This window comes from Drosophila hydei, unplaced genomic scaffold (genome assembly GCF_003285905.1).
Source record: "Drosophila hydei strain 15085-1641.00,03,60 unplaced genomic scaffold, DhydRS2 tig00000426-arrow-arrow-pilon, whole genome shotgun sequence".
In the NCBI taxonomy this organism is placed as follows: domain Eukaryota; kingdom Metazoa; phylum Arthropoda; class Insecta; order Diptera; family Drosophilidae; genus Drosophila; species Drosophila hydei.
The window spans coordinates 440,001-456,650 of record NW_022045728.1 but is presented as its reverse complement, the minus strand read 5'-3'; the positions used below and the strand labels follow the sequence as shown (position 1 = coordinate 456,650).

Genomic DNA, 16,650 nt, shown 5'->3' with positions numbered 1-16,650 from the left:
AGACAGTCATGAGAATCGCAGAGTGGGCAGGCCCACGTATTTTGAGGGTGTACTATCTACTTCTATCGAGGTGTACTCAATATATAGGAGATCAAATGCATTCAGCAGTTAAGCTAAAGTCCCCTTACCCACCAGACGTTGGCTTTACGGGAGTTACATGAGACGAAACAGGAAGTTTCGTTAGCTTAGTTCGCTTGGACCTGCTTTATACAAAAACCAAGCTTAGCTAACGTTATTAAAATTCCATTTTCACATAATCGATGAGATATATATATATATAGGCTATGAGCTACGTGCAGTTGAGGATTGAGGGCAGCTAAAGCGCGCAGTTTGCTGCTTATCAATATTCGTGGTTTATCTTCTAATCTAAACACCTGACTATCGGCACACGGAACAACGCACCTGGCAAGTGGACCAAGTTTAATATAGCGCAAATTGGCACGAAAAAGGAAAACAAATGAAGGCAAAAGAAAAACAAAATCATTTTAAGTCAAATCAATAGTGTTTGTGTGAAATGGTGCAATTCTGTTGTAATGCTTGTTACAGTTATAGTTGCCTCTGTGTGCGTCTGTGTGTACTTTTTTATCTAGCGAAATATTATAGAGCATATTAAAAAACTTTGGGAAAAGTTAAAAACGAAGAGAAGCAGAAGTCGAAACAAGTTGTGAAACTTCAAAGTTGGGCACTAAAGAGCAATAGTAGTCAAGTGCTGCCAAAAGGTGAAGCGTCAGCAGTAACAGCGGCAGTTAAGGAGCAACAACAGCGACAACCGGCACCGGAAAGAGCAGCGGTAAAAGGACAAACAACAACGACAACATGGGAAAAAAGAGCTCGAAATTGAAACAGGATACCATCGATCGCTTAACAACTGACACATACTGTAAGTAGATATGCAGCAGTCACATATGATAATATTTTGATTGACTTTTTTACTGTCGCTTGCAACCATCACAACGAGCACTTCCAAGAGAGCTAGAGAGTCGAGCAGCATTAATATTTGATTAGCTCCAGCTGAGGCCCCGCTCCCTATCCCTGCTCACTCAGAGTTGCTGCAACTCGCTCTCTCTCTCTCTCGCTCTCTCACTGATCTAGGCTGTCTTCAGAGCACATTTGTTCTCTGCTCTCTAATAACTCTCTGCTTGAATACATGCGCCTGCCTTTATCACTGAGGTCGAGCTGCTTTCGTTGCTTTCCCCATTTTCTGATTACTTTAATTAGATTCTGCTGGTCATATTTTGTTGTTAAGTATTTTATTTATTTTTTTTATTTATTTTGCGTTGTCTTTGAATGTTTTATTTTTGTGCTGTTTGCCAGTCAGGCAGCCAGTTGGGGCCTACAAACTTTGTTGACTAATTGCTTTTTAAAGTATTTTCGCATTTCGTGCTTCGCTGCTGCCTTTTGCGGTCGAAGGACGCGACGGCAGGTGGGCGGCGTGAGGCGGGAATATAAATAATTACGCAGCTGGAGGGCATTCGGTGCACCTGGCGGGCGCCCTCGAAAGTGTTGACAGATTGCTGCCAAGTTGCCAGTTCTTAATGTCCTGGTCCAAGCAATTTGTCTTGCGCCTCTTGAGCTCCACCCTCCCCCAGCACACGGCGAACATTTTCTTGAAATTCATTTTACGCTTTGCTATGCAATTCAATAAGCTGTCCGATACTCTGTTTCGGGTAGTATGGGCTCTACGAATGATTACGATTCAGATCCTTAGTTGGCTCAAATGCAATTAACTGTAAATTTAATCAAATTTCTTGGGATATATTTATGTATATATATATATGTGTGTGTGTGTGTGTGTGTGTGTGTGTTTGTATTTGGGATGCTGAGCTGACATTTGAAACTGTAAAGTGCTGGTGGGCGACTGTCTGCACCTGATGGCAGCAGCCACAACGAATTCGATTTATTTATTCGCCAAACAAATAAACTGGAATTCAATTTATGAGCGGATACAACGGGTCGTATGAGCAATATGCTAAATTTGTAGCCCCCGTTGCACCTTAGCCGGGCTCAACGCTCCTGCTGCTGGGCGGGGCAATCAATTGGGGAATTACATTAAAGATATTTCGTGCTCTCTCAGTCTGTCTCTGTCTCTGTCTCTGTCTCTGTCTCTGTGTGCGTACTTACATATATATTTATGTGCATTTTCTGTGGGTTTTCACCCACTGTGCGGCCGGCGCACGAATGAATAAGTAAATAGCTAGAAATTTGATTAGTTTCGGATGGGTTTCGAAAATCGAAATGACCGTAGCAATAAAGTGCAAATCCCAAAACTGTGTCTCTGTATCAAATAGATACAAATTACGGTAGACTCGGGCCAGGGCCACGGCCAACGAGGGCAGCAATAACAATTGGACAGGCGCAAGGGGGTCAGCGCTGGGCCATCTATGGCCACAATCTACTATAAATAAATGGGCTACCAAATGTGGATTGTGCGTGTGTGTGTGTGTGTTTGTCACGGTCCACAGGTGTTCGCCTTAGGCCATGTTCTACAAGCTGACGAATTAGTACGTTTAATTGATTTTAAAATTGTTCAGCAAACAAATTGACAGAGAGAGAGAGAGGGAACGGGAGAGGGAGAGCGTGTGACGCAGACATGCAATTTGTCAAGCAACATGGTCATTAGTTTGACATTGCACAGGTAAATCAACATTCATGCCGAATTGGCTTAAGCTCTAATCTCGATTGGGCTCAGGGAATCAACTGTGCAGAAGGTGTCCTTGCCCAGCTTTAATTGCTACTGGCGCCACAGGTTTCACTTGTTCCATTGGCTATTTCACGCATCTTTGCTTATCAGATACGCTCAGGCTTGCGCGTGGCTTAAAGTGTTTACCTGGCCGTTCTGTTTTCGCTACACAAACAACAAATATTGTGTAACGGCAGAAACGCGAGAGAATCGATTGGAAATAAAGGCAAACGTAGCAAGTCCTCACACAGACAAAATGCAATTAAAATCGCGCTGTAAACACACATATTGATGGCAGCGATTACACAAATATTTCATGTAGTCGTAGCCGTTGCCGTTGCCGTAGCCGTAGCCGTAACCCATACATCCGTACAGCTGCTACATGATACATTCCCAGGAGTGCAGCAGCAGCTCTGGGTGTGTGCGTGCGTGCGTGTGTGACATGGCAATCAGAAATGCAGCTCGTATCTCGCAGCTTGCATGGGGCGCGGTTCCATCTGAATGCCAGCGACAATTGCCATGGAATTTTCAATGCCCCATCAAGTGTGCAACATGCCGCTGTTTGGGCTCGCCATATGCTAATGCACAATGCAAACTGCAGCCGCTGGCAGTCAGACAATCGAGTTATTTCAATTATGCCACAAAATGTTTCATCATTGTAAATAGAATTCAAAATTTCAATATACATATATCAGCTATGGCTGAGGCCTTTAAAGAATGTCTTTTACTTATTTGCCAACATTGTTTAACTAGCTTTTTTTATGACTTTTTATACAGTTTTGTAATTTGCTGCCTCGAATTCAATTTTAAATTTTGAATTAAAGATTTTTGCACAGTTTCATATGAAGTTTTCTCAGCTCTCTCATGGCTCAAAGTGTTCAATTTTACAAATTTCAAATTATAATTTTAAGAATTAAAAATTTTAAAATTAAAAAAAAATTCTTAGACTTGCATCTGATCTATTTATCTGATAAGAAATCCTTCAGAGCCTAAAACTAGATTGTATAATGCCTAGGCTAATCTGGCTCTCATGGCTCAAAGTGTTCCATTTTAAAAATTTCAAATTATAATTTTTAGAATTTAAAATTTTAAAATTAAAAAAAAAAATTATATAAAGTTTTCTTAGACTCGAGTCTCTTGCATTTATATCAATCTGATAAGAAATCCTTCAGATCCTAAAACTAAATTTTCTAATGCCTAATGTGGCTATGGATTGTGAAGCACACAAATTCAGTTAAGAACCAGGCAGAGTTTATGTTTTGGCACACAGAATACGTCAAAGACTGCGTCACAGACTCCATCACAGACTCCGTCAAAGACTCCGTCACTGACTCCGTCACAGACCCCGTCACAAGTTCCAACAATGGGCGTCGATATATCCACTAAGCATTTTGGATCTTGTTGCAAATTTCAAGTCTTTAGCTTTAATAATATCGAAAGGGCTTGGCGGTCGGACGACCGCCGAAAAGCGAGACTATTGCATAGATAAAGCCGACTGCAGCTGGAACGCCTTCAAGTTCGCCTAGCAAAGTCTATCAATGTCAAAACTGTCAATTGCAAATGCTAACTTGGCTAAGGCCATGTTTATGTCAGGTCAAGCTGAAATATATTATCATAGAACAGCAAGCTATAAATAGATTTGCAGCATAGTTAGCCGCAGGAGCCACCTGGCCAATGACAGGTAAACACACATTTATCTGGCAATAGGAAGATGCCTTACTATATATATATATATATATATAAATATATATATCAGATGCTGTGGCATATTTTGTTCGTCAGCGCGGCGTGGCCAATCCATTTTCGTTTCACAAATGAAAAGGGTTCTTTAAAGAAAAGCGTAGCTTGATGGAAATGCATGGCAGTCATTTGCCTGTGACAGCTGTGCGACGTTATCGACTGACAGCGAGTGGCTCAGCGCTCAGTGCTCTGCGGCAACAAGTCGTATGAGCAATATGCGCATTATTTACAATCCACACATGGCTTTGGTAAACGCTACTGTATTTGTACATGCCACACGTCAATAATAGAAGCAATAGAAGCGGACACAAAGCCCGCTGCTTGCCACTGGGATAAAATGTGAACGAGTTGCGGGTGGCTTTGTGGCTACTCGCCCTCGTCCCGCTTCCGCTCCACCCGCTCGCGTCGCTCTATCGATTACCAATCAATTCAGTATCAGCTTTGGCAATTGTTGATTTTATTGAGTTGACGACGTCCGTGCGCTCTTTTGTTGTGGTGTTGGCAGGACACCAGCGCTGAGCTGCCTTGGCTGACACACGATACAATTAATTAAAAGACAAACATAAAAATCTGCAATTGGAATGCCAGCCACAGCGACAGATAATCAAATTTATGTGAAGCTGAGACTGCTTCTAAGATAAAGGAATCTAACTGAAATTGATTTTCCATAAAATTCAATGGTTAAGCAGACCGCACCTTAAGTTTCAGGTGAAGTCCTCATCTACTAGCTGCAGGTAGAGCTGAAACTTGGGGTCTTTGCTTGCACGGAAACAAAGACAAACTTAGGTTTGGAACAACTGGAACATCTTAGAGATAACTTTTCATTTGTAATGTCATATTTAGCATCTCGAAGGCTGCTGACTTTTCATTAATAAAATCTTTTAATCACCTCTGCAAGTTTCTCAGCTCTGCCTGCTCACTAGAGCCTGGTGATAACGCTCGACTCAAAGATGCATTTCTCTTAGACGATGATCAAATGGCAAGACTTAATGAGTATTTTAACTGCTAGATGATAGCGATAAGTGAAACTTCTGCTGAATTGCAGCTATCAAAAAGAGTAACGCTCTTGCCGGGTCAGCCTATATATCATCAGAGGCCAGACTGAGAGCTCAAAGATGGCATTAGAGATGAGCCACGTTCGCATGAAAAATGACGCCAGTCAACAGCTGACAACTACGGGCAGCCAGTCAATACTCTGGGATGCTGCCCTGGTATTGTTGCTAGCTGGTGTCCCCTGGGAGCTGGGCTGTGGCCATTGGCTCGGCGCTTAACAGCAATTCCAATGTGTGTAATTTTGCGTGAATTTATGTTTTGGTCTTAAACTTTGCTTGCCGCAAGATCCCTCATTTGCCACCACACCACACCACACCATCAGCAGCTGCTCACTCTGCCAAGCTGGTGGGCGGGTTCGGTGTAACATGTGCGCCATTCACACGCCCATAACGGTCACAGTGGGAGGCCGGTGGCTGGCGCCCGGCCCGGGATCGGGAGACCGTAGCTTAAACGTTTCGTAAACGGCCATTAGGCCATGCCAATGCCAGCCACGGCCGAACATAATAATAATAATAAGAAAACAAAAAAAAAAAAAAAATACAAATAAAAACCAAGCACAAAAAAAGCCCAAGCCGCATATAGAAAATTGTTATGCATAGAAGGAAAAATTTGTTTGCTTTTTTAGGCGTGGCCGCAAGACAATGAGAAAAATGTAAGTACGAAAGCGTGCATAGGCACTTTGGCCATCGCACATTCGCCCGCTGCCCATCGCCCATAGGTGAAAGGACCCAGCGATGTCTATCACATGTGGCTTACTCTAAATTGTTTATGTGCCAAAGTCTTTAAAAAACAAACAGAAAATGTAAGCAAGGCTGGCAAGGGTCCGTTTGCTTATTTGTTTAGGGATTAATTATAATCAAAATGAAGTTGGCCAACATCTCGCTGCATGCGGAATCCGCTCCTGTAACCTATTAATATGCTGTTATTATATTCATTCAGCTAGTGCTGGAGTTATTTTAGGTACATAAACTGAAAAAAAAAAACAGCTTGACTGGGAGCATAGCTACTATCGCCACATACAGCCAGGCTTAACTTCTCGTTCTGTCTTACAGCTGTGCTCCAAATGGAAAAAAGTACTAAATGGATATATTTATACTTAGTTTAATGAATATATATATATATATATATATCTATAATTAGTTAGTCACCTGTTTGCGCTTGTTTAGTAACACACAACTAGGCATATCTGATATTTGTATCAATACGATGATTAAGATCGAAGTCTCATCTCTAAGTTTTTCAATTCTCCTTAGTGTTGTTGTAGCTGCCGCCTATGGTTGCAGTAGTATTAGTCTGAGGCTGTGAGCCTGGCTAGAGTTGTAAGCATATTATTCGAGTGGGTTTGTGTCTTAGCTACACCTCTAATGCTCGCTCTAAGAGAAAAAGAGAGAGAAAGAAAGATAGCTGCTGCTGAACATAATCCCGAATATTGCTGAGTTAGAGCGAGCTGGCTATTGAGGTTATTTATACAGGGGCAATATGATTGTCAGCGAACAAAGCGAAGGTGACTAGCTATAGAGATGAGCAGATAATTCGCTGAGATAAAGCTATAAAAGTAAAATGAAAGCTGATTAAATTGACAACGCCAACATATACACAAAACTATCATAATATGTATATATATCGTATCATATATATTTGATGTATATGAAATTGGCCAAAGATATAGATTATTTTTATCATGCGCTTATACAAATATTTATAATCGTTTGCATAGCTCCTATAGGAGAGATATTTTGATGGCTGCTAGAATCATATAAGTCTGAGACGTCAAGGGTATTTTATAGTCTGTACAGCGAATCATACCTCTATTTTATGCGAACTCTTTCATTTATTTGATACATTTATATTTATACAATATATATATATATATATATATATATATATATACATATATATATATATATATATTTAATATGCGAATATTTGCAATTTGCTTTTTCGTTTTCATTTTCATTTTCATTTTCGTTTTCCTTTTTATTGTTTTGTGTTTGGCAAAATGCTTTATGAAATGTTCATATGCACTTTAATAGATATTATTATTCGTTTCTGTTTTTCAGTTACTGAAAAAGAAATACGTCAATGGTGAGTGTGCAGAGCTGCAAATGCGAGATAAAAATAAATAAACGATGAATTCTAATTGTAAACATTTGGCAACAATGCAGGCACAAAGGATTTCTAAAAGACTGTCCGAATGGTTTACTCACAGAGCAAGTAAGCACACACACACACACATACACACACACACACACTCAGAGTTGCACACACTCGCACATGTTTAAGCTGATTCAATTCATTCAAGTCATGCTGTTAATTAAGTTAATCTTCTCAATATGTGAACACTAATTTCTTGAAACAGCAGACGAAACGATCCAGCAGCAGCAACAGTAATAATAACAATAATACCAACAACAACAACAACAATAACAACAACAACAAGAACAACATCATTAAGAACAAGCACATTGACTGCAGCATATACGGATTCGTCCTTGCCGAAGGAGAACACGCCGCACATCCTGTTGCCAAAATGAATGACAGGCGATTTCCAATGTGTTGACGGCAACAGTTGCTGTTGCTGTTGCTGGTGCTGTTGCTGCTGTCGACTGCTGTTCATATTAAAATTTATTAATGCGCGCCTCATTGGAAAACACAACTTGAATCATACCACCACCCACACACACACATGCGAGTTATTAAGCCACACCCGCAACATCCTAATTGTTTCTCATCTTTCTGCTAGGGTTTTATCAAAATCTACAAACAATTTTTCCCACAAGGCGATCCCAGTAAATTTGCTTCGCTTGTGTTTCGTGTCTTCGATGAGAACAATGTGAGTATTAAGGCCATTCAGCTCATGTCCTTGTAGCTCGTTTCCACAGCCATCCATACTCCCACCATATCCATCAGCCACCATCCGCCATCCGCCATCCGCCATCCGCCAACCACCAGCCACCAACCTTCAATCCTGCTCCAAGCAACCCACCAACCCCATCATGAAAGTCAGCCAGGCGCTTTGACAATGATGAATTTGTACGCAACTCGAGCGCAAAAGTTGACGATTTAGGCCAATTAGCCAAAATGCTTTAATAGAGTGCGCCGCGATTGCTGGGGCCTATGCGTGGCTGTATACCCTGTAATTAGCTGCCAGAAAAAACATGAACTAATTAAAGATTATCTATTGAGAAGCTTGGAGCTTAGAGCAGTTCCTTTTTTAGGCACTCGACCAGCATTTGAACTTGGTCTGTGAATACCTTCAAAGTGCGAGAGCTTTCAGGTCATTTTATATCCTAAATATACATATATAATAACTATATCTATATAGACTAACCATTTCATATTACAAAGTTCTGCTAACAGCTAAATAGCTGGGAAAAGAAAAGAAAATTTGAGCAGAAATCGTTTTGAGCAAAGTCGAAGTGATCAAAGCTTGGTATAAAAGAGATTTCAGAATAGTTGCGAGTGCTCAAAACGTAGATCAGATATTGTAATATACCATATAAGAAATCAATTGGGAAACGCAAGCAAAAAAGCTTTGAAAGAGCTCAATAAAGCTGATGCAAAATAAACTGAATCTATTGGGAAATGGAATTCAAAGTGCTTTAGATGTGAGTTCAGTTAGCTTGGATTAGAACTGAAAGAGATAGGTACACAGACAGACAGAGAGGGAGGGAGAGAGAGAGAGACAGGGAGAGAGAGTCGCAGTTGTTATTTACTAACCAAGTAGCACTCAACTCGAATATCTCATGCGCTGTTTTGGTTATGGCCAAACCCCACTGGGGACTCATAAAGGAGCGTTCATTTTATTTATGACTTGTGGTGCAGACGTGGTGGCGGTGGCAGTGGCGGTGGCGGTGATGGTGGCGGTGGCGGTGATGGTGGCGGTGGCGGTGGCGATGGCTAAGGCGTTGGCTAAGATGGTGGCTAGGGCAATGGCATTGCTGTTGCCGCTGTCGTTGCCGTTGCCGTTGGCGTTGGCGCCCTTAACTTGTTAGCTGTCTGGGGTCTGCACTGATTTGCTCTGGTGTCGCTTTTTCTCTCCTTCTGTTTCGCTTCTTCTTCTTCTTCTTCTTCCTTTTTTTCGGTTGTTTTGCTTGTGCTCCGCAGGATGGGTCAATCGAGTTCGAAGAGTTCATACGCGCCCTGTCCGTCACATCGAAGGGCAACCTGGACGAGAAATTGCAATGTAAGTTTGAGCCATCGCATAATGAGAGACCAATCAATGTAATGGCCGACGCCACCAATTAACGTCAATTGGCATATTCCATTTGCTCTTTATCAACCCAACCATGCAGGGGCCTTCCGTCTCTACGACGTCGACAACGATGGCTACATAACGCGCGAGGAGATGTACAACATTGTGGATGCAATCTATCAGATGGTGGTAAATACAATCAACAATTGCTACACACACTTAGCCATGCATATATATATATATATACATAGAGATATCTGATATTAGCCAGTGACAACTGGCATTTACTGTTGCTGCTAACTGAGCAATTTCAATGGCATTATTATCTATCCCAATAGGGCCAGCAGCCGCAGTCGGAGGACGAGAACACGCCGCAGAAGCGAGTGGATAAGATATTTGATCAAATGGATAAGAATCATGATGGCAAATTAACATTAGAAGAATTTCGTGAGGGTAGTAAAGCTGATCCACGTATAGTTCAGGCGTTAAGTTTAGGTGGTGGTTAAACAACAGATTCCCAAACAGAAAAAGAAAATAAAGAACTAAAGCAAATCTATAGAAACGCGCAACAACTACAACTGTAACATCAAATAAAACTTTCAAAATGCAGCCAAAAGTTTCTGAGACAAAGTGGAGAAAGCGCTTCTGGTTTTTGGTTACAAATCTCTTAAAAAACTCCCACACAGCATATATAATATATATATATATATATATTTATATATATATCTATATATAGTTAAACAAAAACATAAACAAAAACAAAACTTTAAAGCAATCAAAGATCAGAGTCGCTCTAACAAAACATAAAAACTTGAGAAATAAATATTTTTTTTTGCTCGATTTCGCGCGTCGATTAACATTCGAAATGATAATAATTTTTTGATATATAAAAGAAACGAATAGAGAAATTCAATTAAAAACTATATAAATATAAATATATATATAAATATATATATATATATATAAATATATATATATATATATATATATATATATATATATATATATATATATATATATATATATATATATATATATAAATATATATATATATATATATATATATATGTATTTACACATGTATGCATGTTTATATATACATATATATATATAGATATGGCTAAAGTCTAAATCGTGGCGTAAGTAGAACGCAGTTCATAGCAATAAAAACTATAAAATAAATTACAAAAATAAAAAACGTAACGTAAATCATATTTTGAGCATACACAAATTATTAGTAAAACGAAAAATCATTGCATAAAAATAAAAAAAAAATAAAAATATATATATATATATATATGTATAATTATTATATATATATAAATGAAAATAACAATCACGCAAGCAAACAAAAAATTAAAAAAAACTACAAAAAATAACGAGCGCAGCCTTCGAGAAATTTATAAAAAAAAAAACAAATTGATGAAAAATATTTAATATAACATTAAAACGTAAGCATTGTTGATATACAGAAGCGAAGAAACCAGAAAATGGATTGAACTTAATACAATATATACAATATACATAAATATATATATACTCATATACACACACACATATATATATGTGTGTATCTGTATATATATATATACATAAATATATATATATATATATATATATATATATATATATATATATATATATATATATATATGTTTATATTTAACAAGATGAAGCAACACAGCAAAGGCAATTAATTAATTAATCAACAATACCCAGGCATTAATCAATGACAAGTGCAAAAGCCGCGCAAAACTGAACGTAATATATTTTCAATTAGCCAAACACACACACACACACAGAGACATAAGCGCATACAAATTGGGTAGATTATTATGATTATAATTATGATTATGATTGCGATTATGATTTCTTAGTAAATTGCATTTCTTATGCGCAATTCAAATTAAGTTAACGTAAATTTGACAATAGCCGCCACAAATAAAATACAAATATATAGTTTTTATTATAAACAAATATAAAGAAAAGTTAACATATTAAAAGCAATGAACACCAAAAACAAAACTAAAAACAAAAGCAATAAGTAAATTTAAAACAACAATAACAACAATTGCAACAGGAAACAAGCCACAACAACAGCTACAACAACAACATGAAAATACAACAAGTACAACAATAGCCAGCTCTCTCTCTCTATCTCTATCTCTCTCTCTGTCTCTCTCTCGCTCTCTCTCTCTCTGTATATCTTGCTCTATCTATCTATCTTTATGTAGTACAAATAGCCCCGTTTGAGAGCCCAAAAAACGAACAGAAAAAAAAAAAACAAAAAAAATATATATACAGATCCATCATGCGATTTAATTTCTATTCTATATGCGGTTCAGCTTTATTATTGCATTGATTTAATAACCCAGTTAATAATTTATTACAAACTACTTATATATATATCTATATACATACAACTATATATATCTATATATATATATATACTTGAATACATATTTGCTACTTCTTATGGCTAATCATGCACACCCATAACTTTTTATATACTCGTACATATATCACATTGACGCTCCATCATGCCATACGCAATATATATATATACGTATATGTATATATATATATATATAGAGACACACACAAATAATATATGTATGCCTATGTATTGTAGATTGGAGTACATACATATACGCTTAAGTATTTGATGCCGAACACTTTGATCACATCTATAAACGTTGCTCATGCCCACAGCATCCATCAACACATTAACTATATATGATCATATATATATATAAGTATATATATTCGTATATCAAATCAATCACTTGGATATGGCTCACAATCATTTTTATACACTTGTAGAGGTAACTAAGGTGTAGCCCACTATATATGCTGGGCAGTTTAGTTGATATATTTGTCTGTCCGACTGTCCGCTTTCTGTGGCAGAGCAGCCTGCAGCATCACTTGCTTTCCCTCTTCTTTGTGTGTGGCCTTCTGCCAGGATCCTCAGCAGCTGCCACAGCTGGGCGCGTCTACAGGTGATTGAGAGCCTCGGCGTGTCTCGAGCTGCATCAGTTTTTAACTTGTTATTGATTTTATTTTGCTACTTTGTCTACTTTAATGAGTGGCCTTAACTTCAAATTTGTCCAATCACATTGAAATTCTTATATGGCACCAGCATCAACTATATATATATATATATTTATATATATATATATATATTTATATTATACATTCGTAGATGCTTATCGGCATAAATAATCGTCTAAACTTTTTCTATGCAATTTGCAATGTTTACTTCATTTAATTTCTGCAATTATTTGCTCAGTTTCTTTTTTTTCATTTCGACTTAGTGCACGCCAAGCAAAAAACAATTGAAACCGTAAAAAAAAAACAAAAAAAAAAACTGTCGCCTAAACTGAAAAAAATTAAAAAAAAAAATAATAAAATGGCATAGATATACATATATACACACACACAACCATACATACATATATATATGTATATATATGCATATAGCTATATACCTATCTATATACTGACACACTAAAATATATATATATTATATTAATTGTAGCGAGCACTACAAACTAAAATTAATAATAAATACCAAAGAAAGTCAAACCAAAAACAAACGCTTCTAAGAACCTCACTGAAATTCTTCGACAAACCGAAATGCAAATGCAGAAATAATTATATACTATATACTAACAATATACTAACATTTAAATAAATACAAAACACCACAGCAACAGCAACAGCAGCAACAACCACACCAACAACAACAACATTATGCATTACAAATGAGAACCTTAATCAATAATTAAATAATTCGAAAGTGATATAGCTGACAAAACAAATGTGTCTGTAGTTTAGTAGTTAAACGTAACGAAAATTGAGCAGAAAAAAGAAAACAATAAATTGAAAAACAAAACAAATATATATATATACATACTAAAAGAAAAGCAAATACATTTACAATTTTCTTTGGATTTTCTTTGGCCTAAGTTTCTCTGCTTGTTTCGTAGCCCAAAGACGCATGAAAACCAAAAACGAGCTGTAAATATCACTTAAGAAATAAATTAAAAGAAAAATACCTTCAGTTGCACTGAGGCCCAGGCCCGACAGATACGATGTAAGTTTGTTAACACCAAAAATATTGACGGGTCTTAGGTAAAAAGTAAGTAAGTTTTTTTTTGGCCCACAGCAAAGGCATTCAAGTCAATTGTAAAACAGAAAATGAGTAAAAAAAAAAAAATAAAAAAAATACTCATAAAAAATGAAGAAGAAATATGATGAAAAAAATATGATAAAAAATATTTGATTTTTTTTTGTGCAATGCGCGGCGTCTGCTTTCAGCCGGCATTGGCAACACGAATACACGAATGTCAAGTTAAACGTTTCACAAGCAATATTTTACAAATCAATATATTTATATATATATATATATATATATATATATATATATATATATATATATATATAATATATATATGTATGAAAATATATACAAGTATATACTTACATAGATGCGAGTTCTTAAAAGTAACAAATATTGACATGACAATTGGCATGAAGAATCAAATATTGTAATAAATGTCAACATTTACATTAAACATAAACAATTTAAAAATAATAAATATAAAAACCCACACACACACATGTAACACACATTTTTTTAGTGATACTCTTCAGCAAAACAAAATGCAAAACAAAAAAATCGAATCTGATTTATTTGCTAAGAAACGTTAAGAAAACAAAACAAAACTAGAGATTTAATTAAATAAAATATTGCAAAAGAAAAACAAAAATGAAAAAAAGCAAAAAAAAAGACGAAATGAAAATGAAAAACTTTAAAGCAATTTCAATTTTGTTTCTCTTTTTTCACTTGTTGTTGTTTTCTCTTCTTCTTCTGATACTTCTTCTGTTTTATATATATATATATATATATAACTATTTACTGTTATTTGTGTATACACACACTTTATACATACTAAAACGTATAAGCAAAATGCTAAATTCTTTTACCAACACTTTTTTTCCGTAACAAACAGCAAAATGAAGAAGAAGCAAAACAAAAAATAAAAAATAAAAAAAAAAATAAAACAAAAAGCAAAACGCAAAACGAAAGAGAAAATTTATCTTGTTACTGTCAGAAATATTACTTATACTTCAAATAAACATTTTAAAATGATATGCCAAACCTGGTGTCGACTACTTTCTGACAATTAACTTAAGTGGCCCTAACTACCCATAAACATGCATGAAAGGTAAGTCCAACTAATGTAATACACGCTCACACACACGCACACAGACAGAGGGACAGACGGGCAGACAACCCCTCCTCGACGGACGGCCACTTGCCACAAAATGCCGTTGCGAACTGAACAGCTGCTTGGGGGCAACACTTACAGTCGGCTGGTGTGCCTCTGCCGCTGCCGTTGCTGGCAAATCACAATTGTTTTTATGGCCACGAGACACAAAGGCAGAAACATGCCTTGGCCAACCGCTCTCGCGCGTCCGTTATGTCCAATAAAATATAAGTGCTCACCAGGCGTATACGCAATATTAGTTAATTGTTCTTTGATTTGTCTTTATTGCGATCGCCAGCTCAAGTCACTGAGCCCCACAATTAAAAACAGTTGCAAAACTCCAGATTGCCCTAGATCAAATAAACCTTGTGCATATGACGCCAAGTCTTCCCTAGCTGCAACTGAAGTTGGTTACCTAAAATTCAGCAGAAGTCTTGCTGAGGACGACGAGCTGAAGTTTTTCGTCTGTCTGTTGATCTCGCTAGAGAGTTGAGATGTTTAATCTATATTCCTCTAAATCACTATGTAGCACAGCCTTACTGTGTGGGTCGCTTTAATTTGTAGACAGAGTTAGTATATTTTGTATATTGGATATCTTCTAGTCGGTCACTCCCTACAAAAAAATTCTTAGCTGTTTTAATTAGACATCCGAACTTTGTGAATTATCTGAAAGGCAATTTCAACCAAGTCTAAAGCGACTGCATTCTACACGCTCATGTGTAGATAGAGTTTATATATTTCGTATTTTCTATATATCTCCTAGTCGGACACGCCCTACTACAACTTTTTAAGATGTTTTAAATAGCTACACATTTTCAATGCCAATTGAACAGCAACTTTGATCTTGCTCCATTTCACCCACTGCGAATTTTCTTGCCGTGCACAATTATTGTATTTATACTTTTGCCTCGTTTTGAAATGCTCAGATATATATACATGAATTATTTAGCTATGTGTAAACTCTTTTTTGTGTAATAACTTAAACTATTTGGCGTCATCGTTAGTTTGTTAAACATAAACATTTGTGAGTCATATTGAGTAAATCGTAAAATGGGGCAAAGTCGTACGGTCGTGAGGGGCGATAAGCTCATTAAAATCTAGAATTTTGCGGGTTTTAATGTGCGTCAAAAGAAGGAGCAGCAAGAGGAGGAGCAGCAAGAGGAAGCGGCTGAGTTGACGGTGGAGTCGTGTGTCATTTGTGGTTAAGTTGAGCTTCGGCACATCATTCAGTTCATTTGGCACACTCAGAGCTCTCTGCGGTCGGTCACTTAAACAGCTCAGGCCTCGGTTCGGTTCGTTTCTGTTTGCGGTTTTGTTGAAGTTGATTTGATTATGCTTTGGGTTATTGCATATTTTCAGACTGATTGGGCAGCCCGCAATACGCATGCGTGTGTGTGTGCGTTGACATTTATATGCGGTTCGCCTGAGTGTGGGCGGCTTAATTACCCTTGTGCTTACACTTGCGGCTACGCCAAAGTGAATATGAAATAATAATGCAATTGGAACGTCAGTTGATCACGTGCATAATTAATAAATAGAAAGAGAGGGAAGGAGGTAGGAAGAGAGAGTGAGCGAGCGAGTACCTGACAGATACTTACTTAGCTGCCTCTGTCTCTGTCTGTTTCTGTTTAGCTAGGCAGCCCAACTATTTATAATGAAAAGGCTGCCAAATAAAAATGAAAATAGCTTTGGTGTCTACTTTGGTTTTT

General features: G+C 37.2%; 1 protein-coding gene across 1 annotated transcript; it reads left to right on the top strand.

Annotated features, from left to right (window-relative positions):
• Positions 1-535: 535 nt before the first annotated feature.
• On the top strand, positions 536-10,349 carry LOC111593012 (frequenin-1). Its single transcript, XM_023305547.2, has 7 exons — positions 536-880; positions 7,534-7,558; positions 7,639-7,687; positions 8,217-8,306; positions 9,581-9,659; positions 9,769-9,857; positions 10,007-10,349. Exons 1-7 carry the CDS (start codon positions 817-819, stop codon positions 10,172-10,174), a joined length of 564 nt encoding a protein of 187 aa, XP_023161315.1. The 5' UTR covers positions 536-816; the 3' UTR covers positions 10,175-10,349.
• Positions 10,350-16,650: the final 6,301 nt, after the last annotated feature.